The sequence below is a fragment of the Terrapene carolina genome, unplaced genomic scaffold (genome assembly GCF_002925995.2).
Source record: "Terrapene carolina triunguis isolate 2854851 unplaced genomic scaffold, T_m_triunguis-2.0 Scaffold428, whole genome shotgun sequence".
Classification (NCBI taxonomy): domain Eukaryota; kingdom Metazoa; phylum Chordata; order Testudines; family Emydidae; genus Terrapene; species Terrapene triunguis.
In genome coordinates, this window is record NW_020664779.1 from 315077 (window position 1) to 342367 (window position 27291).

At 38.7% G+C, this 27291-nt stretch overlaps 1 protein-coding gene across 1 annotated transcript in view; it reads left to right on the forward strand.

Annotated features, from left to right (window-relative positions):
- The window catches only part of NEK11 (NIMA related kinase 11), a 171641-nt gene that overhangs the window by 77499 nt on the left and 66851 nt on the right, over positions 1–27291 (forward strand). Inside the window, exons 6-11 of the mRNA XM_026658338.1 lie at positions 6993–7142; positions 7223–7301; positions 7866–7954; positions 11853–11972; positions 14875–14968; positions 15850–15988. Of these exons, the coding sequence (XP_026514123.1) occupies positions 6993–7142; positions 7223–7301; positions 7866–7954; positions 11853–11972; positions 14875–14968; positions 15850–15988 (671 nt within the window). The remainder of the gene's footprint in view (positions 1–6992; positions 7143–7222; positions 7302–7865; positions 7955–11852; positions 11973–14874; positions 14969–15849; positions 15989–27291) is intronic.

Here is a 27291-nt window from a genome sequence, read left to right on the forward strand (position 1 = left end):
CAGGGCGCGGCGGCGCAATCGTGGAGGAGGCGGAGGTGAACTGGAGCAGGGGGGTGGGGCGGGGCCACAGGGAGCTGACAGTGGGTGCTGAGCACCCACCATTTTTTTTTTCCGTGGGTACGCCAGCCCCGGAGCACCCATGGAGTCAGTACGTATGCTCCAATCTGAAATCCTCTTGGCCACTCCAAGCTTTGGCTTCTTCTCTTGCCACCCTTCCCCATCTCCACTCCCCATCTCAGGCTATAAAACCCCAGGCCTCAGGCTCCTTTGCTCCCAGAAAAGCCCCCTGCAAGGTAGGGGTTGACACCTCTGAGGTACAAAAAAATGGGACATCCAGGATGATCCTGAGCCCATAAAACTGGACATCTGACAGTGTATACTGAGCACACTGACAGATTTCCTGGGAAAGCTGGTGTGTGTACTGAGCACCCTTACAGATTTCCCAGGACAGCTACCTCAAAATAAGGGATGATCCTGGGAAAACCTGGACAGGTGGCAATCCTACTGTAATGTCACTTCAATATCTTAGTACCTATTGGCTTTCCCCACTTCTCCCTAGCTGTTTGTGGCTCTTGTCCCCCCCCCCCCCCGAGGTGTGCCAGGGTGAATGGGATCCTTCTTCCCTAGCCCAAAACTCCTCAGAGTGAGGGGGATGAAAAGGGGGTAGAGAAATGTCCCATCAAGAAATGTAAGCTTGGCAGCTATGCTACATCATTAGTTGAGTGTGAGGACAGTATCTAAATTTCAAAAGATGTGGTTCTGTCACAGAATTTTGATTTTAAGAAGATTTGCAATTGCTTTCTACTGTAGAAATTATAGACGGTTATAACTAGATTAATACAAATCCAGGCTAATTAAAAATGTTTTTTATAATAAATAGTTACCAGTATACGTAAAAAGCCTGTTTTACTTCCTTAAGACTTAGTTTAATGTAAGGGTTCAATTCATACAACTTTTTAAAGGGCCTAATCCTGCAAACCTTTATCACACGACTAGTCCTTAATATCAAATGTAATCTCCTTGAAGTAAATAGGTCTACTCACCTGAGTAAGCATTTGTGGTATCTGGCTCTAAATAAATATAAAACATAAAACCCACTTAACTAATAGTCTTCCAATGTTCCTTCTAGTTATTTGAATTTGCCTCATGTACGTGAATGTTTTGGAAATTTTATATTGAAAGGAAGTTCATTAGTTAGCCTAAAATAAATGATCCTCTTTTAATTGACAATCCACCCACACTCTGGAAAATAGTGACAGTTCCTGGAAGCATATAAAACACAGTTCATTGCTTGGATTGTGTCCTTTTAGAGCTGCAGAGATAGTTTGTTTTTAAATTTCCTAAGATAAATAAAATAAATATTTTTCTTAAGTACTCTACTGAAGTACGTTATTTTCTTGTAACCCTTAGTCTTGAGTTTACTGAATTCCCCCTACACAAATCCCAGCATGTTGGAGGATATCTGCTAAAAACTGTAGAACAGTGGTTTTCAACCTTTTTTCATTTGCGGACTCCTAAAAAATTTTGAAGAGAGGTGTGATCCCCTTTGGAAATCTTAGACATAGTCTGGGGACCCCCAAGGTCCATGGACCACAGGTTGAAATCCACTGCTGTAGAGTATTGTGAGAAATTTGAAATGCTTTAAACATTGGGGCTCACTGGTCAACATAATGGCAGATGAAATGTAACTTTGATAAATATAACGCATATTGGCAATCAGCTACTCTGTGCTGCTTATAAAAGCTAATGAGTTCTGAACTTGCACGCCTGCCCCTGATGGAAATGACAGTGATTTTTATGGCTAGCTCAATGAAAATGTCCACAGAATTAATTAAACAAGCAAACAAGGTGGTGGGTGTGACGGGTTGGGTCACAGAGACCCCTTTGGGACTGTCACCTGATGTGCTGAGACTACCTCTGAGCCCATTTTCCCTGCCAGCTTGGGACTTCAGAACCCTGTCTCATTGAGCCAGACACGCTAGCCTGCTGCAAACGCAGACCCTGGGTCTGACCCATGCCCCGAAAGCTGCAGACTTAACTGAAAACGGCTTAGCAAGTGTTCCTGTCTCTATCACCCAGACACCCATCTCCCAATGGGATCCAAACCCCAAATAAATCCGTTTTACTCTGTATAAAGCATATACAGGGTAAACTCATAAATTGTCCGCCCTCTATAACAATGAGAGATATTCACAGCTGTTTGCTCCCCCAGGTATTAATTGCTTACTCTGGGTTAATTAATAAGCAAAAGTGATTTTATTAAGTATAAAAAATAGGATATAGTATATAAAAAGTATATAAGTGGTTCCAACTAATAACAGACAGAACAAAGTAAGTTACCAAGCAAAATAAAACAAAAAATGCAAGTCTACGCCTAATACATTTAAGAAACTGAATACAGGTAAATCTCACCCTCAGAGATGTTCCAATAAGCTTCTTTCACAGACTAGACTCCTTTCTAGTCTGGGCCCAGTTCTTTCCTCTGGTACGGTCCTTGTTCCAGCTCAGATGGTAGCTAGGGGATTTCTCATGACTTCAGCCTCCTTTGTTTTGTTCCACCCCCTTATATAGCTTTGGCACAAGGCGGGAATCTTTTGTCTCTCTTGGTTCCCACCCCTCCTCCTAAATGGAAAAGCACCAGGTTTAAGATGGATTCCAGTACCAGGTGACATGGTCACATGTCCTGTGAGACCCCAAGCTTCCATTCTTTCCAGACTGACTTACAGGGACACAGGAAGGCTTACAAGTAAACAGAGCCATTTACAACCAGTTGTCCTACTTGATGGGAGCCATCAAGATTCCAAACCACCATTAATGGCCCACACTTTGCATAATTACAATAGGACCTCAGAGTTATATTTCATATTTCTAGTTTCCTATACAAGAATTATACATTTATACAAATAGGATGACCACACTCAGTGGATTATAAGCTTTGCAATACCTAACAAGAGCCCTTTTGCATGAAGCATATTCCAATTACATTATATTCATACTCATTAACATATTTTCATAAAATCATATGGAGCGCAATGTCATAGTGGGTACATTTAAAAAGGGATAAACTGTTACAGAAAATATTCTACTGACACTATCAATCGTACATCCCCAAGAGGCATTTACTTTATCTAGTTTTGGTTGCTTCTGTAATGAAAACTCTGGACAATAATAATAAATTTTTTTACTATCCTGAGGCACCAATCAGGATGGTACAAGGCACTATCCCAACACATGAGAAGATGCAGACCCTGTCTTGAAGAGCTTACAATTGTTGGGTGAGAAGGTTACAATAAATAATTTATACATATTTTTCTAGAAAGAGACAACTATGTCAGGAAATTATTATTATTCAGAATTTCTTGTGCTATTGAGCTGATAGAGTGCTCCACAAAGTTACTGGAATTTTGATTTTCTGTTTTTTGAGTGTTTAATTGAAATGTCAATTTTGGCCTCACTACCTTAAAAACAATGTAGCAGAGGTTGGAAAGATCCACAGAAGGAGCAACAACAAAGGGTTAAAAATACAACAATACTTACGTATGAAGACAAGACTGACAAAGCTTGGATTATTTATTCTGCAAAGCAGAAGGATCAGAGGGATGTTGACTGTGATTGTGAAAGGTATACTGAAAACTGATCAGGCTCTCTTTTCTATGTGATCAAATAATATGAGCATAAGGGGCCATTCTATGAAATTAACGTGCATCACATTTACAAAAATGAAATGGTACTTTACACAACTAGCGAACCTATACATTTCACTAACACAGAAGGTCAGCAAACCAAATCTCTGGCTGGATAATATTAGTAGCTATTCCAGCTAAGATTATAAAAGTAATCAAATGATATGCTTCAGGGCATAATCTGATTGCTTATAGTAATCAGGAATAGATTTCCCTTCCCCATGTGCAGCATTGCACAAATAGCTGAGGGTGTCTTTTTCATCTTACCCTGAAGCCTCAGGTGTGGGTAGGATACTGGACTAAATAGATAAATGCACTGACCTGATATGGCAAATCTTATGTTCCTGATGGCACCTTAAGCGATTTCAGATGCCAAAATCTGCAGTCTTCAAAACAGATTGTATCTGCAAAAGCCAGCTGCAACCCATTGTCTGTCAGACTGGGATTCTCCCTTCTTTTCATTCCCACTGCCTGCTACCATTTCTGTTTAACAGTTTCAAATACCACGTGTATGTGCACATCTGTGTATAATGTGTGCATGTGTGTGTGTACCTCTGTTGAGAGAACATTTCCTCATGTAACAATTGTCATGTCTCCTAGTTTGACCTTCTAAAATACTATCAGCATAAATACTTCTTTACTGTATTAATATTCATTGTTTGGGGGGATATGGGAGCTGCTAGGTACCCAACACTTTTGAAAATCAGGCACTTATTTAGGTGCTTATATATGGAGTGAGCATAACTGGACTTTAAGCACCCACTACTGATAATCTTGGACCAATTGTACTAAGGTCCAGTTTTAGAAAGCACCACTGAGAAACATGTACCTGATATTTTGCCTCTTTTTTTTTTTTTTGTCTGTATTATGCGTACAGCATGGGCCTCACTTTCATCTCCAAAATGTAACAACTTGGTCTCATTTTTAATTGCAAGATGGATCGATATGCTTTCTAAAAGTTGTATTTAACTAATCAAAAGTGAATAACTAAAATTTGTCATAACTCCTATAGTTGTTTCCTTGGACTGTCATTGTATCTGCTTGAATCAGTTCTACCCACACATATAGTAAAGTGGTTTAAAGTCTTTAGAGGGAATGCTTGGTGGAATTGCAAAGTGGTGTTATTATTATCTAATATGTAAGTCTGTCACCATATCTCAGTGGGTCACAGCTGAGAATGCCAGATTCAGGACAAACTCCTGAAAAATAGAGCAGACTCACCCCAAACTGGTGGTTATTTTATCATTAGATTATACCAAGCCAGTAACAAAAGTAAAGTTCTGTTTTGCCACATTGGTTAAAAATAAGTCAAAAATGCAGTCTCCTTAGGCATTCCAGCCTCTGTCTCACCACCCAGACACTGGACTTTACAATGAGTGGTGACTGAAAACCAATTTAATCAAATATAGGGTGCTTCCAATGTCAAGAGATCAGCCACTTAGCCAGGTCAATATATAACTCAGATCTTACCCAATAATCACACTACTGCCAATCCTTGAGTGACTAAAATCTAAATGATTATTAATAAAAGAAAAGATGAAAAGAGTTTAAAATGGTTAATAGATCATATACATACAATAATTGCAAAGTCCTTATATCAGGGTTGTAGCAGTGATGTTATAGACTGCTGGCTTGTAAAGTCTCTGCTAACTCCCAAAAGATTGGAAGGTCCTCAGTCCATAGTGCAATATGCTCATTTTAGTTGTAAATCCACAGTCCAGAGAATCAAGGCAGGAAAGAGGCAAAATGGAGATATCTCAGAGGTCTTTTATACCCTTTGCCATATGCCTGTAAATTTACTAACTCAAACACAGCTCACAGCCTCAGTTTGTGGAAAGTTACTGGCCTAAGATGGAGTCTAAAGTCACATGAGCATATCACATGTCCTTACATGCTTTGATGACTCTTAGAGGCAGCCATATCCGTGCTGAGGCATCCACAAGAAGACTTACTGGATGGGATGAATTTATTGTATGGCCCATTGTTAGAATGAAGTGTCCTTAATAGGCCATCAAGCTTAAATAGTCCATTCACAATGGGCTGGAGAGACTGGATGTAAACTACCTTGTGGGTGTTACCCCAGGAACAAACACATTTGAGATATATTTCAGAGGGGTAGCCATGTTAGTCTGTATCAGCAAAAACAACAAGGAGTCCTTGTGGCACCTTAGAGACTAACAAATTTATTTGGGCATAAGCTTTCATGGGCTAAAACCCACTTCATCAGATGCATGGAGATATAGATACATAGCCAATATTCATAACTTCAGATACAGTGATGATACATGAATTTAAACAGGATGATCTTATTTAGCAAAAAATAACTTTTCCATTGACACCTTACATGGCACACTTTGCACAAGTCCTGTTGCAACTGTACAACAGCGGCAACATCAATGACACAAATGGTCATTTTCAGTCATCAAAAAGTCATATGAGTATCAGAATATTTGTCCTAAATATATTCTATCTGGAGATCTTTTGGCTCCATTAGGAGCTTGAAGAAGAGCCCTGCAATGGGTGGGAGAAGAGGAAACCAAGGCACCCATTTAAAATTCACTGTTCACATAGCATCCTCTTGATTTTGATAGGTTAAAATTGGAGCTGGGCCTGAGCCAGGACCTCACATTTAAACATTCTTTTCTCTCATGCCCCCTGTATAAAATTTTCAAGGGGATTCAGATTTGAATTTCTTGATATGAACCCACCACTTAGGTTTTGGTTCTGTTTTGAATCCAAAACTGGAAGAAAAGGGTCTAACGTCTGAAAGAATGAGGCTTGGATGTGTGCCTAGGTGACTGCAATCTCACTAGAATGCTCATTCCTGTGAGTTTTCAGCCATTTGAAGCCATTTTAGGTGCTTTTGAATCCAGACCTGAACTCTAGTCCTGGTTTGACCTCAAACCTAACCCCCAAAGATAACCTAAATGAATCTGTATCTGAACATCACCTCTCTGCCGGTTTCTGGTTAAAACAACCAGTACTGACTGTAACAAACACAAAAGCTGATTTATATAATAATCTTTTAATGTGGTTTAACTTTCCTGCCTATGTCTGTGGAAATGAAATGATAATGGCTACAGGCTTTACAACTGCTAAGCAGTAGCAGATGATTCTATGGTCTGAATGAAGACTATTTCAGATGAAGAGAACAGTATGGCATCGAAGTGTCCTATCATCAAGAGAAAAGGACACACACTTCAGCTCTTTAGAGACACTGTTGTTATAGTTACTATACTGTCACTGGGTATGCCACTTCAAAATATTGTCTTTGTTATTTCCTTACATCATTTTATTTTGTTCTTCTAGGTCACTGGGATGCATTTTGCATGAGATGTGCTGTCTGGATCATGCATTTACTGGACACAATTTTTTGTCTATTGTGCTAAAAATCGTGGAAGGCAACACACCTTCTCTTCCTGACAGATATCCAAGTAAACTGAACACGGTCCTCCACAGGTTTGTTGTTCTCTGGCTTATCACATATGTTCAATTATTTTCAAAATAATTGAGTTAGCTTTCTTCCATTAACATTTCAGCATGCTGAACAAGGATCCTTCTCTGAGACCATCTGCAGCAGAGATTCTAAAAATCCCCTACATTGATGAACAATTACAGGTATTTAAAGTGAAAAAGCAATAGGCATACACTTAACATGCAAATATGTATGTTGCAAAAATGCACTGAAATAGAAGAACATTTGATGAGAAGAAATGAGTCAGAGAGGAATCCATGCAAATTTGAGATAGAAATTTTCTTAATAAATGATGGTGGGAAAACAAGCTCTTGTCACCACACCCTCTAGAAAGGGGACTGGGTGAATGAGTCTTGCTCAGCATGAAATTTTATAAGCAATAAAGAAAGCATTCATTTATATATTGCAAACTTCTGAGATCATTGGGGGTGAGAAGGTATGAGGAATCTCTACTCTGTTCCACTTGGCCAATGGCCAAGAGGTATCCAAATATTTAATGAAAAACAACACATTCTAGTAAACAACTTGCTTTTCTGTTTTGTAGTCTTGCTAAAGAGTATATTATTTCTAGGCTTTATGGGAAGAGGGACAGAAAAGTTGTTAAAACATTTTATATTGGGACTGTACCAAATATTGGATCATAGATGAAGATGTTGGGTCACTGCGTTACTATAATTTGTTGATTTTGCTGCTGTTGTATTTTTTAGCAGAATGTCAAATGCAAATTCACAAATATGGCTCTGAAAGACAAGACATTTAATTGTCAGAAAGAAGCTGCTCGCATCGTTAATGCTGTGTAAGTACTGCAGTGTTTTTATTAGTAAAAAGTACTACAAGGGAAAGAGTTGCTAAATGCATTCATGTTTTAAACATTTATTTAAATTAAACTCATAAGACCAAATTTTTAAAAGGGGTCTGTGCTAAAAAATACACATGCTGATGTATACCTACATTTTTAAAGCGCTTTGAGATCTATGGTGAAAAGCACTGTATGAGATCTAAGCATTCTTATTTCTATGTGCAAGCCCATAACAGCATGTACACATTGGTTAATTGTGCATGCACACAGGGTATTTTTACATGCAAATATAGTACCTGTTGTACCTGTAATTAAATTATTCCTGCTCACAAATACAGGTTAATGCACATTCTTTACATGTGGTCCTCAGATTTATACCTTTTGAAAGATTAGGTCATGATTTGAAGTATGTTATGATTCAGTTATGCATTGTGTAGTTTGTGACTACAGTAATATCAAAGCTTTTTTTCTACATGGTTTCAAACTGAAGACATAAACATTTAAACTAATAATCAGTATGCAGGCCTGTAGAATATCATTGTAGTTGCCTTTTAACTATATTGAGAAATTAATAGTAATCATATTTATTGGATCTTACTCTAATATGCATTGGACGTTACCTATCAGATAATTCTATGATATTAAAGATATTTAATTTAAACAGTATTAAACTACAATACCGCAATGATTAACACAAATTTCAGTGCTGATAATTTCATTCTGCCTTCTTACATTACCCCTGCAGTTTCAGTTAGATCTGGCATTCCACTTCACTTCCTGTCCCTAGATTTTGTGTCGTATTGCTTTGCACTATTAAACAGCTGCTGTTTTCCTGCACAAAGGTGGCAGTAATTCACGGTTAGGTGAAGTGATGCACATTCCTTGTCTCTTACTTGCCTCCTGGTTTTTTATGAGGCTTAATTAATTGTTTGTAAATTTCTTTGAGATCCTCAGATAACAGTCAATACAGAAGTGCAAGTTATTATTATCCCTTGTAATCATATCACAAGCAATATAATACAAATCAAACAAATAGATGGACATAAACATTCATAAAATATTACAGGAAGCTCCCATTGCTTCACATTTATTACTCAGATTTGTCATGGGACCCATGTAAGAGTGAATTCATAGCTCTTCAGAGAAGATATGTTTGTTTGGTAGTGGAGAGATGTGCTCCTAAATGTGATCGGCACAACATGCAGACAAGGTTTCAATGTCCAAAAAGTGTTTGAAATGTATTAGCTGAAATATATACTGAAGCATAAAATATTTGAAATATCAGGGATGCGATTTTCAGTCCTGGCCTTCATTTTGTGGACACAATTTTTCACCTCCATTGAACTGCACACTCCATTTTAAACTTAAATCACACTTTTTCTTGGTTATTTATTTGGGGCCAAGAATTGTGGGTGCAGCTTATTATGGGAGCAATATTACACCTGAAAAATGGAAAATCAACCTCCAAATTTCCAAGTGTTTCCAGGATGGACTGATCATACCTGGAGCCTACCGTTGAAGGAATACAGTAAGCTCCAAAGGCATTTCATTGGATCTGGTTTAAATATATTGAAACAGATCACCTTTCTAGTTGACATTATGTGTGGACAGAATTGGCATATACAGAGAGAGAGTGTCTATATTCTGTGGTCAGTAACCCCTTGCATCCATTCAGCACTGATGGGTCTGTGATTTTCCTCAACACAAGGAACATGTTCTAAGTGTTAACAAGTTCTTTGCATGAATCTATAGAGAAATTCTTGATTTCTGTGACAAATAACGATTTACTTTTTGATAAACCTTTCTATAAACATCCATTCCTTTTCCATGTGTCCTTATGCAGTAGAGCTCTTCAAACACTCATTTCTAGGAAAAGGTGCATACAGTTTTGTAGATTTTCTCCTTGCATTTATGTTTGTTCTATATGAAAAGTCAGTTTCTCTTGGCAGTGGTGATCTCTATTTTCAAAGGCCCAGAGTTCCCATAAAATGCAGCACAGTGCAGATCATCTATTTTTGGCAGAGTTTAAAAATTCATCCTTAAGCTTTTCAAATTAAAGGCAACTGTTTTTTGTTTTTAAATAACCCTTAATCATTAAATATAAACCTTCCCAGAAATATGCTATATTCTGAGTCAGTTGGGTTAAGTCTTCAGAATATGTATGAAAATAATATGTCTGAATCTAATTACAATAATATATAAAGGTTTTAAATAAAATTCGGATGAGATCATTAAAAATCTGTATTGCGATTGTTAAGCAAAATGCCAAAGAGACAGATAAAAAAAACTCTGGAAAGTGTTGTCAATCAAAAAGTCAAAGGACAACAATTTAAACTTGAAAGCTATATAATCATAAATTACTATAAACTTGAAGCTGTATTTCAGTTTTGGAAGTCCTTGCCAGGAGCTGCTCAATGTACATCCTTCCCAACCACTTTGTCATTCTACATCTGTGTATTTTTTTCTTTCCATGAATTGTTTATATATCAAGCCCAGCCTAGCTTTATGTTTTCTAATAAAAGTCCATAACAGTTTACTGCAGTTCTACCCAAGTCATAAATTTAAATATTTAAATGAACATAAAGCTCTACAAATTCACTTTCAACTTGGAAGAAAAATGGCTTTGTTATCCCAGAGGTTTTTGTATTATGAATCCCAGCTCTGTTATAATGCATAAGAAATATGTCTAAATTATTCATTCTTGAAGGATTTGTTCCAAATTGCTTAATAACTGAAATCTTCTTGTCTTTGTCTTCAGTGTCATGTTTCCCAGTACCACTGAGATTCTTCTAATATTTTCCTCCATAGACAACATTTGAGAAATATGGTGAAAATATCTCTACCTGCATTGTAAACATTCTGATGTTTCCTAAGATAATAGGCCATGGGGAACTATGTGATTTATTGGGACATAAAATTAAGCTCTTAGATGATCAAAGTAGATGATGACTTAGAAGCTAAATCTTGAATCTTGAGAGTAAGAGTAACAATTTGAAATGAATATTGCGCACCATAAATTCCAATACTCTAAACTTTTGGTTTACATGGGAAGTCATAATGTATCACTGCAGTTGCATTTTTATAATCACGGTAGGCTGTAAAATAGTCTGGGATCTGTACAGTTTTTTCAAGCATAGGACATGTATTGATCTCTTGTGTTTATGGATACAGTTGAGATCTGGAATAGGTGAGTTAGTAATTCATGCTTAGCTTTCAGGGGAGATCTATGAAAACCATTTGAGCCATGAAAAAGCCACTACTATTCTGTGGGATCAGGAAGTGAATAACAGCAGACAGCATTTACAAGGAAGTAAATGACTATTATAAAAGCTCATTAAAGGAGCATTAACATTTTCTTCTTTTATACTGGTTTAAAATTGATTATTAAAAAAATCTGGTTGGTATTGTTATCAATTGCTTTAATTTTAAACTGAAAGGCAGAATTTCTGCTTGTGATATTTTGAATGAGACGAGACTGTAACTTTTGTAGGTGTGCTTTCATATTTATTATTGTATGAATAAAGTACTGAGAATTTCACTTTGTCTATCCCAGGGGTCGGCAACCTTTGGTATGCGGCTCGCCAGGGTAAGCACCCTGGCAAGCCGCGTGCCAAACGTTGCTGACCCCGGTCTATCCTCTTATGAAATATTTAAAATGGTTCATGCAAAATGTTCTGGGTTTATAGGTCTGCATTTTCCATACTTTTATAATGAAAATAAGTCTGATATAACACTACTGTAAGTAAGCAAATCTCTGTTTAGTCCATTACATTACCTATGCTTTCCTCATTATTATACTCAGAATGTCAACATCTCTCAGCATCACAATGATGTAATTTAAATATTGCTGTTTACATTTTTATATAAATAGAGGCTTGCATTCTTTTATTTTTAGGCAGAAAAAAATCCATTTGCAAACTCTGCGGGAACTGTCTGAGGTGCAGAAAATGACTCCACGAGAACGAATGAGGCTGCGGAAGTTAAATGTTGCAGATGAGAAAGCAAGGAAGCTTAAGTAAGATATATAACTAACACTGTGTTTTCACCATGCATTCCTTCACCTGTGCAATTTGCCAGGAAAGCAGGAATGAAAACAGTTGACATATAGACACTATGCAGGTTCTTCAGCTACTGATGGGTGAATGGTGATTTTACATTAGTTAGATAAGAATAATTGTTGAAGCGGGGGGAAAAGTCAGAGCATTAGCCCAAAACTCTACTTCAGACACCGCCTTTTTTACTAAGTAAATGAGTAAGTAATTTTCAGATTCATTTATATAAAAGGTGGGGTTTTTTTAAATGAATTGTCGAGGCCACTACTCTGACGAGGCAGCCACCTGGCTTTGACTGGCAGTCCAGGTTTGGAGGAAACTGTCAGTCATTTTGTCCGCTGGGATTTGCGTAGAGGGGCAGAAAATTAATAGTCCTAAAAGAAAAGATGTTAGGTAATGGCCTTATTAAGTGAGCAGATACAATGGTGATGGGCATGGTATAAAAACTCTAAGTAGAGAGTTTTTCCTGAGACCATGATGGGTCATAAGCGAGAGTGTTTGAAATACAGTGAATACTCTTCATGAGAGGAACATGAGGAGGACCTTGAAGTATGTTTGAATGCCAAGGCTCCACTATAAAATAAGGAAGAATTTATTATGTTGCTGATCTCGATTTTTTTACCAGTAAAAAATTTGCAACTCTTTTTATTTGAAGTGAAAAAAAAAATCATAGATGCACCACCTCCTTGAATTCACGGTTAATATCCTCTTCAAAACAGTCTCTCAAAGTTCAGTCTAGTTTATTTTGTTATTTATAAATGTACAATGGAGTGGTTAATTGTTTATGACCATTGGGATCAGCATCTTAGTCTTGTCATGCCAAAGCAAGCATGCATCTTAATTTAGTAATGACATCCGATTACAACAAAGACTACAAACAAGTAAAATAGCTGAGGTATTAAATCCCAATTTGAAAAAAATTCTGAATCAGCATTTGTTCTGCCTATTTGACATATATCAAAATTAGTGTAAGGGAGGGGTTAAAATTACAATTGGGATTGGAGATGATGATGCTGTTATATGGACAGGAATTCTCATACTAATAGAAATTGTTCTCCCTGGAAACACAATCACTGTCTAACAGCTATTGGGATTTCACCATCTCTGCTACGACTTGTGGCTGTTGCTTAAAATCTTTGATAATATTCTTAACTATGAGAGGCCAATTTGCAAATGTATAGAAAAAATCATAAATAATAGATTACAGAAGCCACTGAGTATTTTGTAGATTGGGATTAGGAAACAGTATAGAATGGCAGTTTTTTAATTCATGTTTCAGCAGATAAAATACATGTATCTCTTCAGTAGCATAAAGAGGATAGTCATCTTCAAAACCCATTCATAATCATGAAATTAAAACACTGGCCTAGATTCAACTCTGGGATATCTGAGCATACTGTAGTACTAATGCACCAGGGAGAGAAAGTAGAGGTATTACAAAGATACAATTCCATTTCAAGTGGGCTACCTGCAGTCAGCTAGTGCAGTTCCAAAAGTGAGTGAGAAGAGAGCATAGCCACGGAGCCCAGAGGATTTGCCAAGTTAGCATATGCCTAATACAGTAACTCCTCACTTAAAGTCGTCCCGGTTAACGTTGTTTTGTTGTTACATTGCTGATCAATTAGGGAACATGCTCGTTTAAAGTTGTGTAATGCTCCCTTCTAATGTTGTTTGGCAGCCACCTGCTTTGTCTAGTGCTTGCAGGAAGAGCCGCCCGTTGCAGCTAGCTGGTGGGGGCTTGGAACCAGGGTGGACCGGCAGCCCCCCTATCAGCTCCGCGCTCCCCTAAGTTCCCTGTGCAGCAGCTTCCTGCAGTTCAGCTGTGTCCCGCCCCCCACTGCCATGTGCTGCTCCTGCCCTCTGCCTTGGAGCTGCTCCCCGCGACTCCTGCTTGCTGTGCGGGAGGGAGGGAAGGAAGAGGGGGGCTAATGTCAGGGTGTCCCCCTCCCCCCTGCTCCTGCACCCCGCTTACCCCATCTTCCATAGAGCAGGGGGGACATGCCAGGGCTCAGGATGGAGGGAGCTTGCAGCAGCTATGGTCTCAGCAAGCGGATCTAATTAACAAGGCAGTGTACTTAAAGGGGAATGCGCATATCTCCCTCCATTCCTGCTGCCTTGTAGAGTGAGAGAGTTAACCCTTGAGGGCTCAGCCAATTGCTAGTTCATCATTTAGCAGTAAGGGAAATATCCCACCCTCTGACTCCTCCACCTCAACCAAGCTTCACAATCATCATCCTGTGTACCAGTATTAAATTGTTTGTTTAAAACTTATACTGTGTGTGTGTGTGTGTGTGTGTAGTCTTTAGTATGGTGAAAAAAATTTCCCTGGAACCTAACCCCCCTATTTACATTAATTCTTATGGGGAAATTGGATTCGCTTAACATCGTTTCGCTTAAAGTCGCATTTTTCAGGAACATAACTACAATGTTAAGTGAGGACTTACTGTACAGTCTCCTATGGGGAATATCTGGCACAATTGTCTGAATATGAAAACACTGCCTCTCTTTCCTTGGGATGAAAACTTCCCTGGAGCACTTGGTGGAATCAAGGCAACAGTATTTAAGTTCTTCTGAGTTGACCAGGTTCATGTATAGAACCAACAATTTGGTACCTCATGACTCTTATACAAAGCAGGCAAGATAAATTTTATAAATTCTGTAACTAAGGACTAAACTCTCCGCTAGATGCATCCACACAAGACCCGCTGGATAAATAGAGGCCCTTTGTGCACACCTGAGCATGTGGCTGATAGAATGTACTTTTCCATTTATTTATTTATGTGTAATAAGCAGTAGTACCTTGTAGAAACTCTTGCATGGTATTTGTGATACATAAAATTGAATAAATGTACTCTTTATTTATAGACAACTGGCAGAAGAAAAATATCAAGAAAACCTCAAAAGAATGCAAGAACTGAGGTCCCGTAACTTTCAGCAGTTGAGTATAGATGTGCTTCATGTAAGTATGAACTCACCCTTAGGGTATTTCAGACAGACACTCAAACTACAGTTTCAGTTTCTCACACTTCTACAGTATTGTGGACCAAATCCTGCCCCCAGATATGTAGTTTGGATTGTGCATAGAAATCTAGAAAACTCAGTCGAACTTGGTTCTGTATTGAGAAGAAGTTCCTTCAGTAACTCAGGTGCACTTCAACGGATGTCTTTATCAGTCCCATGGCATCATTTCCTTTTCCTAAACTAATTCTTAAAACCAAACATATGCACTGAAATTTTGGACTCTACTGCCTGCTTCTGCTTCCCCCACACTTGAAGTCATAGTTCAAAATAAATTCATTTTCAAGATAGTGTTAAGACTGTAATCTCTAAAATACCATACTTTGGTAGGGCTGCTGCTTCCTTTTATTTATTTAGTTAAGAAGATTACTTTGAATTTTCCATCCAGCCTTTAGTAAGAAGGAAGTCTCAGAGTGTCTCCCCATGCAAGCTTTTATTTGGCCTTAAGCTATCTGCAAGAGAAAATAAGTCAGTTTAGCACCAGCTCTGCAGCTTATCACATATGCAGCAAAGATAGTTGAAAAAGTCAATCTGCGCATCTTAGAAATTATGCCTTTTTGTTTAGCATTTAATAGCTTCTCTCTAGCATGCCAATATGTTTCTGTTTCCCACTGTCTCTAGTGAAATAGTGATGTTTAATCTGTCTTTAAGAAATAACAATTGCTGGTGATCAGTTTTTTAAAAAATGATTAAAAAGTCCTTTTAAAAAAAGTGATTGCTCATTACAAGTACCCAGCAGTTGTATAGATCAGAGTATCTATTACACTGTGGTCATGCTGAGGTTTCTAACTGATTATATTTATTAATGCTGCTTCAAATAAGGAATCTGATGAGCAGACTTCAAAGCATCTGATTCAGTCTCAGCCAGTCACTGCACTGGACTACATATCCATAGGACATAAAGAACCAAGTGAAAATGAGACACCGGGCAGGCTCTGTATGTCTGAACCTGTGGAGCACGGTAAGAGTTTGAAACTGTATTGCAAGTTAATCCACTTTCTATTTGAAACCTCATATAAACAGGGCAAGGTTTAATTTTTTTCTCCTTTGGTTAACCTATAGCAGAGAAATTTCAGTAAAAATCAATCAGGGTTGCTAAGGAATTAAAAATCTACAAGATTTTTACAGGAAGGATGGATGCTGAATATGGGACTGCAGTGTAGAAACATGAGGGGTTTATGTTTCTAGAGCCTAGGGGAGCTGGGAGTATCAAAAGGTGGTGAACTCCATCTCCAAGTGAGGGGCTGGGTTAAGAAGTGGACAGCTTTCATCTTCACACCTTCAGGTGACTGGTGTGGAACAGCATTATGCTCAGCAGTCATCTTCCCAGCTGCAAATCAACTGTATTTGTGATGGGATTTTACACAAAAATTGTATCACAGTGAGAAAGGCAGATGAAAAACCTTTGAGCCTTGCTTGTCTGTATTGGCCTAAAATGCTTAATCACTGTCCTGGGGTCATGAAAATCTATATAACATATGTCTTGCTTGTGGATGAATGAGCAAAGGGAAAGCTCAGGCTTCCATACCCGGCACACTGAAAATAAAGTTTTACGTAGAGTAACGTACTCTCTTTTAGTATAATATTTCTGACAGCACACACGTGTTCTGTTTTTTTCTAGAATGGTAGCTCACTTTGCTTCTTAATGCTTAGAAAGCAGATACTGTATTTTTCTGTGTGCCTGTTGTACTGGTGAATGGTCAAAAATCCTGGGGACCGAAGGCTTCCATTTTTTCACAGGAGAGGCATATTATAGCCAGGACAGGGACAGTGCAAGTTTCCAACCCATATGCGTCAACCGTGATCTGTAAGGAATTGCTTCGAGGACCAAAGTAGTTCAGTCTTCATGCTTATTCAGTCATTGGCCTCTCTGCTGAGACTTCCAACTAGGGGCTAGTTGTAGTGGCGAATTTTGTGATGTGGGTGCCTCTCCACTGGGAACAGGACTGAGACAACCAAACTCCAAGTCAAACTGAAGAGATGTAATTTTGGAAGTCAATGGGCTTTGGATCAAGCCCATAAAGTATAAAAATAAAAAAGGGAGCATGTATATGAAGTGTTCATGTAAATAATATATGAACTAGGGGTATATCTGAAAAGTTCAAAGATTTTAATTAAATTATAAATCACTTCTGTGATGTACTAACTTCACAAAGTCTGACCCGTGTGGTTAATGGGAGTGACATATTGACTGTGAATTACAGCCTCTTAAAACAGTGTGTTTGTTAGATATCTCTATATTTATGTAATATTTATAGGTAAATGTATGCATTAAATATTGAAAACTATTGAGACTACTTTCCATTTGTTGCTCTTGGTTTAAATGTAAACTTTTTATTTAGATACATTAAAAAACCTAAATTGGGAACATCAAAATTGCTTTTAAAAAATAGAAAATAGCTTTTAATTTTCAATGTAGCAGCATTTATGCCTAACATGGTTGGCTTGCTCTTTCATAGTATCAAGAGAGACACTCTGTGTGGGAGAGAACACAGCTGCTAGAAAGTATGTCCAGGGGAGAGAGACAGTTGCACATAGGAGACCAAGAAGGAGCAATGGAAATGAGGCTGTGAGTGGGAGTGTACCAGGGGAGAAGCAGATGCAGAACAGCATGTGAGCGGGGAGGAAATCTATGTCTATCTTTAGAGTTAATCCATTTTAAATAAATCTGATGGGTACTTATGATAAGGATTGGTTGAGAGCATATGAACACTACCTAACTTCAGACCCCTGTCATTCAAAAGTTTGGCCAGCTGCTGTTAATTTTCAAGTTACAATTTTCTGCTGAAATTATATTTCCACAATAAAATGTATGTTTGTATCAATATACTATAGAGCACAAAAATAAAAAAAAACTTGGAACAAGTATACAATGACATTTTGAGGTTCTGATGCTTTAATTGAAAGTTTATCCAGATGACTGTATGAAATACTTGTACTCCACTAGGAGAGATCATCCAATAAGAGTTGGAAGATTGAGTTTAATTAGTACCTCAGTTCTAAGTGGCATGGAGACTTAATCAAATTTTTGAAGTATTAGGTACATCTACTAAAAGCTGAGGGGAAAACCCAAGGCGTTGAAGTTAATTAAAATGATGAACAAGCACAGGATCATTGGTGATCACCAGTTCAAGCATGAAATGAGGCTTCAGCTTGCTAGAGAAATCCACACCAGTTAATTGCTTTCACCTTTTATACAACTTTCATGAAGGGAGCTAGTCTACCTGTGAGGGTGCCTTTCAGAATGATTTTCACTTCACTATCACCAGTATGCATATGAGGCACAGGAATTACCTGCAATTACAAAGAACTGACCAATTTATTCTTCAAGCAGTTCTCTTTTTCAGAGGACGAATGGGGTCTTGTATGGATAACTAAATGCTCACTGCAGTCTGCAAACTGGTAGCAGGTAGAGCTAGATGCAGAGAAAGCCACACTTCTTAAAATTTCTAACACATTAGTTGTCACGTCGACTCTACATCATGCTACTGTTCAAAATCAGGTTACACACAGACAGTGAATCGTAAAATGACATAATTCTCCAGAACTGTGAAGAAATAATCAGCTTCTTACACTGTCTATAGAAGCAGAGGTGATGCTTGCCTTTTGGGGGCCCTGAGCAGGAATATTTTGGGGTCCCCCTTACCCTTTCATCCACCCCCTAAAAATATGTTATCTCCACAGACCAAAAAATTCTCAACACCACACATAGTAATCCGCTTGTTAAAAAGTCCATGTTAAATAAGATGAACAGCATTTGGGGGTAATGCTAAATCAGGGCCCCCTTTAGCTTCTTGGGGCCCTAAGCAATTGCTTAGTCTACTTATGCCTAGTGCCACCGCTATATAGAAGGATGCTGATGGCAATTTGAATATTATTTTTAAACAAGAGAAGATTTAAATTAGTTCTCCAACATTTCACTCCTTACTACGCCATCCAGATGAATTATGGAAATTTATTCCTTTCACATAGGGACCAGGGCTGCTGCAGAACCATCTGAGGCTCGCGGGACTGCAGCTGATTCAGAGCATGACTCCTGAACCCAAGTGTTCAGATGTCTACTGTTAAGCTAGAGCGGTTTGTGACTGCCAGTATGCTTTGACGTTCTGTAATTTTTCCCTATCTACTTCAATGGCTTTGTGCACATATTCTGTACCACCCTCTTTTACTCAACAGAGAATGCAGAATGCACCTAAAGAGAGAAAAATATGGGCTCTAGCTTACAGAAAGCACTTTGAAAATCTTATACAAATATATTGGTTAAACTTGAGCAGACGGGATTTCAGTCTTAGCCTGATAGGCAGTAAAAATGACAAATGAGATGAATCACAAATTATGCTGATTTTCTTTTAATGAGCCAAGTTCTTTGCTCCTGTGCAAAAGAGATAAAGGGACAAAGTTGTGTCTGTAACAAACATATCTCCCGAACTCTGATATTTACTCCCCTTTGTGCACTGGGAGGCAAAATTCGGCATTGCCGACACAGGCAAGTTTCTACAATATGGGAATACAGGCTAGAAAAGAGTCTGGCTTCTGGGAAGCAATGTTAGGCATACCGACCCCAGAACGAGAGAACCCTCACTGTGTATACTATGCAGAATTTATTTCAACTACCTGCTGGAATCTGCATCTGTGTCCCTCTCCCTTTGCAATCTGATTGCTGGCAGAGATGGGAAGCATTTGAAAGGTGCCTGCCATGGTGTTGTCAAGGTTCACTGGAAAGTCAAAAGGGAGTGGACAGGTCTCTCTTTTCCTGAATCATTAACCTGTAGGCTTAGGAGAGCTCACTCTGATGTAGGCATAAGAACCCCTAGTAGCTCTCAGCACTATAAATTAGGTGGTGTATGGACAGATGTGTTTGTATTCCATTGAGTCTGCAGGTTGTAGGATTCCACCAGTACAGCCCCAATATGTAGGTGCATTTTTGTGCCCATGCTGTAGCAGAAGATTTAGCCATTTTGACCAATTTTCTTTAAAGGTTTGCAGTGTGTAAAACATAGTGCTTACCATGGTAGGTGTTCAGTGAGAATGCCCTGCAGCCAATGGAAGTTAACAAAACTATCAGAAGAATTTTTTTTTTAATTGCCATAAGTGTTTTTTGTCGCTAAAATTAATGCATCTTCAGTCACCAGTCTGGATTAACAGGTTGTTTCCTCTTTCTACCAGGAGGCAGCAGTGTCGCAGAAGAGAGCGAAATAATTTACTTTGGGGTATTTTCCTGAAAGAAACATTGTTATTAATCACTGATAGTTATAACAATTCAGCCAGCTGTAGCCAGGTCAATGTAGATCAGCTGCATCCTTGCCCACTCAAAAGTGTAGAATTTGCAGAATAAGTGCAAAGGATTTATGATTTATAAAACAATAATTAATGAGTTATAAAACAATTTTTTTGTTATTGAAATTGTTTCCATGTAACTTAGTTTCTTCTGAACTGATTCTTTTAGTATTGATAACGGCTTCCAAGTTCAGTGCCCCAATTAACTTGGATAATTGGAGATTATTGGAGAGAAGTATAATATAGTTCAGTTTAGTATTCAGTAAGAAATGTTGATGTTCCGATCTTATTTTTCTGAGAAATAATGAGTCATTCATCATCTGAATACTTTAAAACAGGCTAGGCAAAGCAGCTGAGAATATTTTGCATTGTCAGATAATCTCCTAGGATTTTTCCATCTCTAATTTCTTTGCTTAAAAGAAAGAGGCATGAAAACTTTAGACAAAATCTTACATTGGGATTGTGTGCATATGCTTTGCTCTTTATTTAATCACTGTTAGTATTAACATTAAAGTAACTGAATATTTATTATTTGCTTCTGTTTAAGTTATATATAATATTGCTCATGAACAATGTTGCGTTTACTCCTGTTATGTTTTAACTATCGTATTCGAACTCTATTCTGATCTATTAGAAAAAAGAAAACAAAGGAACTCCACTAAACCATCGCGTAACTTGCAATTTCAATAAAATTAAAACCAGCAATTTTACTAGTTTTTCTATAGATTTCATGTCCTGGCCAAATTTCAACTCAGATAATTGCATTGTAGCTGCCTAAATTCCCCTTGCATGTGCTTATTTTTCCACTTCCCATCCAGAAATACTAGTTTTCCAGCCCATATCCAGTAATTATTTTTTTTATATTCCCTGTATATTAAGTAACTCATTTTGTAGATTATGGGGACAAATGTGTATTGGGGTAATCCTGTATGCATATTCTCTATTGTTGCAAGTACATAACTTGGAGATATACGTTTCAAAGACCACTCCATTTTCTCATGATCATAAGGAAGAACAACCACCTGGGCTGATTTGGCTGATATGGACTTGCTTTTTGTTTTTGAAAGCCCTTATCTTCTGAAGTTTTGATTAGCTTTTACTATTCTTTTTTTGTTCTCTCTTTTATGTGTTTCTGTCAAGGCTGTATCCCCAATTTGAACTTTAGGGTACAAGTGTGGGGGCCTGCATGAGGACTTCTAAGCTTAACTACCAGCTTAGTTCTGGTCCGCTGCCACCATTCCCTTCCCTGGGAAGCTTTGAGAAACCTTTCACCAATTCCCTGGTGAATACAGATCCAAACCCCTTGGATCTTAAAACAAGGAGAAATTGACCCTTCCCCCCTCCTTCCTTTCACCAACTCCTGGTGAATACAGATCCAACTCCCTTGGATCTAAAAACAAGGAAAAATCAATCAGGTTCTTAAAAAGAAGGTTTTAATTAAAGAAAAAGGTAAAAATCATCTCTGTAAAATCAGTATGGAAAATAACTTTACAGGGTAATCAAACTTAAAGAGCTCAGAGGACCCCCCTCTAGCCCAGGTTCAAAGTATAGCAAACAAAGATAAACACTCTAGTAAAAGGTACATTTACAAGTTGAGAAAACAAAGTAAAACTAAGACGCCTTGCCTGGCTTTTTACTTACAAGTTTGAAATATGAGAGACTTGTTTAGAAAGATGGGGAGAACCTGGATTGATGTCTGGTCCCTCTCAGTCCCAAGAGCGAACAACCCCTTAAACAAAGAGTACAAACAAAAGCCTTTCCCCCCCCCAAGATTTGAAAGTATCTTGTCCCCTTATTGGTCCTTTGGATCAGGTGTCAGCCAGGTTACCCGAGCTTCTTAACCCTTTACAGGTAAAAGGATTTTGGAGTCTCTGGCCAGGAGGGATTTTATAGTACTGTACACAGGAGAGCTGTTACTCTTCCCTTTATAGTTATGACAGTTTCATTTAACAAAGCATCCCTATTTGTATCATGTGAATTATGGCAGTGTAATGTTTTCTGGGTATGGCTAGATGTCTTGTGATTATATATACTTTCCCTCTAAACTGCAGAATATCAGAATAAAAACAAAACTGGCTGTATAATACAGCTGGTAAGTAGAGGCCAGTTTAGTGTGGGGGAGGACAAAAGATGGCACACAACAAGAGTGAAACTCTCCTTATCTATCCAGTTGTTCCCAACAGTGAAATACATCTGCATTTGGAGTGAATTGAAACACATACAGCTGCATCTGGAGTAGAGTGTGAATTTATCTATAGAGGAGGGCACAAGCTGATATAAAATAAGAGTAAAAGTCTCCTTGAAGCACAATCAGCCTTCCTGGTACAGGGAGTATAACTAGTGCCTTTTTCTGCCACCAGTGTGAATTTGGCCCATATAGGTAGGTAGGTAGATCAGATATGTAATGCAGCTTCTGCTCTCATTCTTCTGTTCGAAAGCTACTGAAATATAATGTAAGGTAATATTATTTTATTTCTTACTCATCTAGAATGGTATAAAGATAATTTCTTTAGAATAGCAGGTGCCCATTATCCTCCTAACTAGATTCTGAGTAAGAGCTTGGATGCTGAAGGCCACATTCTGCACTAAATTTACATCTGTGTAATATGATGTAAGTCAGTGTAGCTCTGCTGGTTTACACCAGTGGAGGATCTGGCCCTTAATATTTTATTGTTCAGTTACTGTGGATAGCAGATGTATGTTCTCATGTGATGACAATGTATGTGATGGCTTTGCAAGGCAGTACCTAATAGGTTGTCAAGAGTGGTGTGGTAGTGTTAGATACACAGAAGAACAACGCTTATTCTGCTAAAGGCCTAATTCTCTTCTCACATAAGTTTCACACGTGTAAAATTGCATTGACCTCAGGAAAGTTCATCCTGATTTACATTAGCATAAATAGGAGTAGAATTAGGTTTTAATAAAAATGGAAAATGAGGAAGAGTATATTACAAACACACTGTCATTGTAGTCCTCATGTGAGACTCCTGTGGTGCTTCTCTGCTATTACTGCAAAATACCCTCACATTTAATTTCTGGGCTCGCCAAACTGTATCCATCTTATCATTTCATCTTTACAACAAAGTGATTCATCTAAGTGACAAAAATGGATAGAGCAATGAAAATTTAAAGCCATGTACTCTTATTTTTGGCTCAAAGTGCCACTTTACATTCATATCAATTTCACAGCTGAAAGGTCACAGTAAGCAAGAGGGGGACAAATGTTTATTATTTTTTTTAAAGTATTTATGAACCCATGCATGCAAACACAGTTAACTCACCCATGGTATATTTCTAAATAGGAAAGGGAATATGAAGACTCTGAATAGGGTAAACATCTAACCTGGGATTGAAAGGATATATATATAACAGAATCTCAGACTTGCGGTCAAGCTCTTTTCGCTGCTACACTAGAGGAAATCAAGAATAGTTCTTCAGATAATAATTACTCCAGATTTACACTGGTGTAGCAGAACAGAATTTGGCCCACAGAGCATGTACAAGGAGGTGCACAGTTCCTGTATACAGTGAAGGATTCACGCACACTGTTGTGCAGGGCCGATTTGTGGATGGGTTGGGATCAGTAGATGTCCTACTGCTGTGAATCCTCTGATTCTCCCTTCTCCTCCACCCCCTTCCACCTCATCCCTGTGAGGCTCTGGGGCCACAGAACCTAATTCAACCTCAGTTCTGCAAAGCAATTAGGCACATTTTTAAGTTGAATCATGTACTTAAAGCCATCTGTCTTAAGTTGTAGTTAAGCACATGCTTAAGGATTTTTCTGAATTTGGGTCTTAGGCTGCAGTGGTGGCTGCAGAGATGCCCAGTTCCCACTCTGCAGCCTGGGGGGAAGAATTTCTTCCTTCATTACCCCTGGTTAGATCTCCAGCACCTAGATACATTATTTGGACTGAGTGCTGAAGAGGGCTTGTCCATTTGTTTTCATAGATTAATAGATTATAAAGCCAGAAGGGACCACTGAGATCATCTAGCCTGATCTCCTGTATAATACAGTCCGTAGGACTTCCCTGAATTAATTCGTGTTTGAGCTAAAGCAGATCTTTTAGAATAACATCCAATCTTGATTTTAAAATTGGCAGTGATGGAGAATCCACCAGGGCCCTTGATAAATTGTTCCAAAGACTAATTACACGCACTATTAAAAATATGTGCCTTGTTTCCAGTCTGAATTAGTCTAGCTTCAACTTCCAGCCATTGGATTGTGTTATACCTTTCTCTGCTAGATTCAAGAGCCCATTATCGACTTTTTGTTAACATGTAGGTACTTACAAATTGTATCAAATTGCTCCATAACATTCTCTTTGTTAAGCTAAATAGTTCGAGCTCACCACGATAAGCACATATTTCAATCCTTTAATCATGGTTCTGGCTCTTCTCTGAAACCTCTCCAATGTGTTAACATCCCATAAGGTTCTAAGGATGTGGGTCGTCAGTTTCAACGGGTGTAGAAACTGGTGCTGTGGGGGACCTTGGGCTCTGACACTCCCTTGTCACCACCAAGGGAGACAGACAAAGTAGCACCTCACTAATCTTGAAAGGTCAGGTCTCACAGCAAGTCCTGTCAGACACCCAAGGTCTGGGGCATCTGATTGGCTTGCACCTACTACTTAAGCCAGAAAGTGACCCAGGTGGGTTGACTGAGCAACTGCGTAGGCTCCCGGTGGCTGCCACATTGGACCCCACTCTTTGCTTGTCTCCTGCAATCTGGATCCAGTCTTGTTCTAGTTCCTGCTCTGCTCCCATTCTGTTCCTAGTTACTGCCTTGCTCCTTCTCTATGTCTGATCCTTGCCTCATCTCTGGTTCCTGACCTTATACCTCGCTCTTGACCATTGGCTCTAAACCTTGGCTCAACTCCTGACTCTGACTCCAGTTCTGACCCTTGGCTTGACTCCTGACCATCAGGCCAGACAACCTATGTCCCAGTTCCTAACAGTTGCCAAGACCTGCTTAGACGTCACTCTTCATGGTACCTGAATGGAGGAGAAGGGCTTGCTGCTACCCAGCAGTTCCCCCTTGGCCCTAGTCCTCCAGAAACAAGTTAACTAACTTCAGACCAGGAATCTAGCACTGTGGACCCAAGTGACTCAGTTTTCAGAGGAGGATCAGTTGCTCCACAAACAATTTGCTCATTCCTATGGAGAAATTGCCACACTCCAGGCTCGGGGGGACCTCCTTCACTCAAGCAGGATCCCTCAGTTCCCCTACCTGAATGCTTTGATGGTGATCACTGGAAGTTTAGGGGATTTTTGAGCCAGCGCCATTTGCTTTTCTTACTCTGTCCTCACATGTAACCACATAAACCAGGCAAAGGTGGAACTGGTGGTGAGCCTACTTATAGGGGAAGTGTTGCACAGGGCTTTGCCCCTTTTGGAGCAGGGCAGTCCACTTTTTGACAAAATGGGATGCTTTTTTGTAAGCATTCTCTGCTATATTTGATAACCTATATTGAGACTGTACTGCTGATGCAGTGCTGTGGAAGCATAGGAAAGGATTGTCAAATTACAAAGGATGAATATAAACAAATAACCCAAGTATGTAGGGACAAAATTAGTAAGGCCAAGGCACAAAATGAAATTAAACTAGCTAGAGACATAAAGGGTAACAGGAAAACATTCTACAAATATATTAGATGCAAGAGGAAGACCAAGGACAGGGAAGCCCGTTACTCAATGAAGAGAGTAAAACAATAATAGAAAATGTGGACATGACAGAAGTGATAAATGACTTTTTTGTTAGTTTTCATCAAAAAGTTTAGTAGCAATTGAACATTTAACTTAATGAATGCCAGTAAAAATGAGGTAAGATCAGAGGCTAAAATAGGGAAAGAACAAGTTAGAAATTACTTAGACAAGTTAGATGTTTTCAAGTCACCAGGTCCTGATGAAATATATCCTAGAATACTCAAGCAGCTGATGGAGTAGATATCTAAGCCATTAGTGATTATCTTTGAAAAGTCATGGAAGATGGGCGAGATTCCAGATGACTGGAAAAGGGCAAATATAGTGCCAATCTATAAAAAGGGGAATAAGGATAACCCAGGGAATTACAGACCAACCATCTTAACTTCAGTACCTGGAAAGACAATGGAGCAAATAATTAAGCAATCAGTTTGCAAATACCTAGAAGATAATAGGGTGATAAGAAACAGCATGGATTTGTTAAGAACAAATCTTGTCAAATCAACCTAATAGCTTCCTTTGACAGCGTAACAAACTTTGTGGATGGGGGAAGCGGTAGATGTGGTATACTTGACTTTAGTAAGGCCTTTGATACTGTATCACATTACCTTCTCATAAACAAACTAGGGAAATGCAGTCTAGATGGAGCTACTATAAAGTAGGTGCATAACTCGTTGGAAAACCGTTCCCAGAGGGTAGTTATTGGTGGTTCCCAGTCAAGCTGGAAGGATATGTCAAGTGGGGTCTCGCAGGGATCACTTCTGGGTCCGGTTCTGTTCAATATCTTCACAAATTATGTGGATAATGGCATAGAGAGTACACTTATAAAGTTTGCGGACGATACCAAGCTGGGAGGGCTTGCAAGTGCTTTGGAGGATAGGATTGTAATTCAAAATGATCTGGACAAACTGGAGAAATGGTCTGAAGTAGATAGGATGAAATTCAATAAGGACAAATGTGAAATACTCCGCTTAGGAAGGACCAATCAGTTGCAGACATACAAAACTGCCTAGGAAGGAATACTGTGAAAGGGATCTGAGGATCAGAGTGGATCACAAGTTAAATATGAGTGAACAGTATAATACTTGCAAAAAAACCAAACATCATTCTGGGATGTATTGGCAGGAGTGTTGTAAGTAAGACACAAGAGGTAATTCTTCCGCTCTACTCTGCGCAGATTAGGCCTCAGCTGGAGTATTGTGCCCAGTTCTGGATGCCACATTTCAGGAAACGTGGACAAATTGGAGAAGGTCCAGAAAAGAGCAACAAAGATGATTAAAAGTTTAA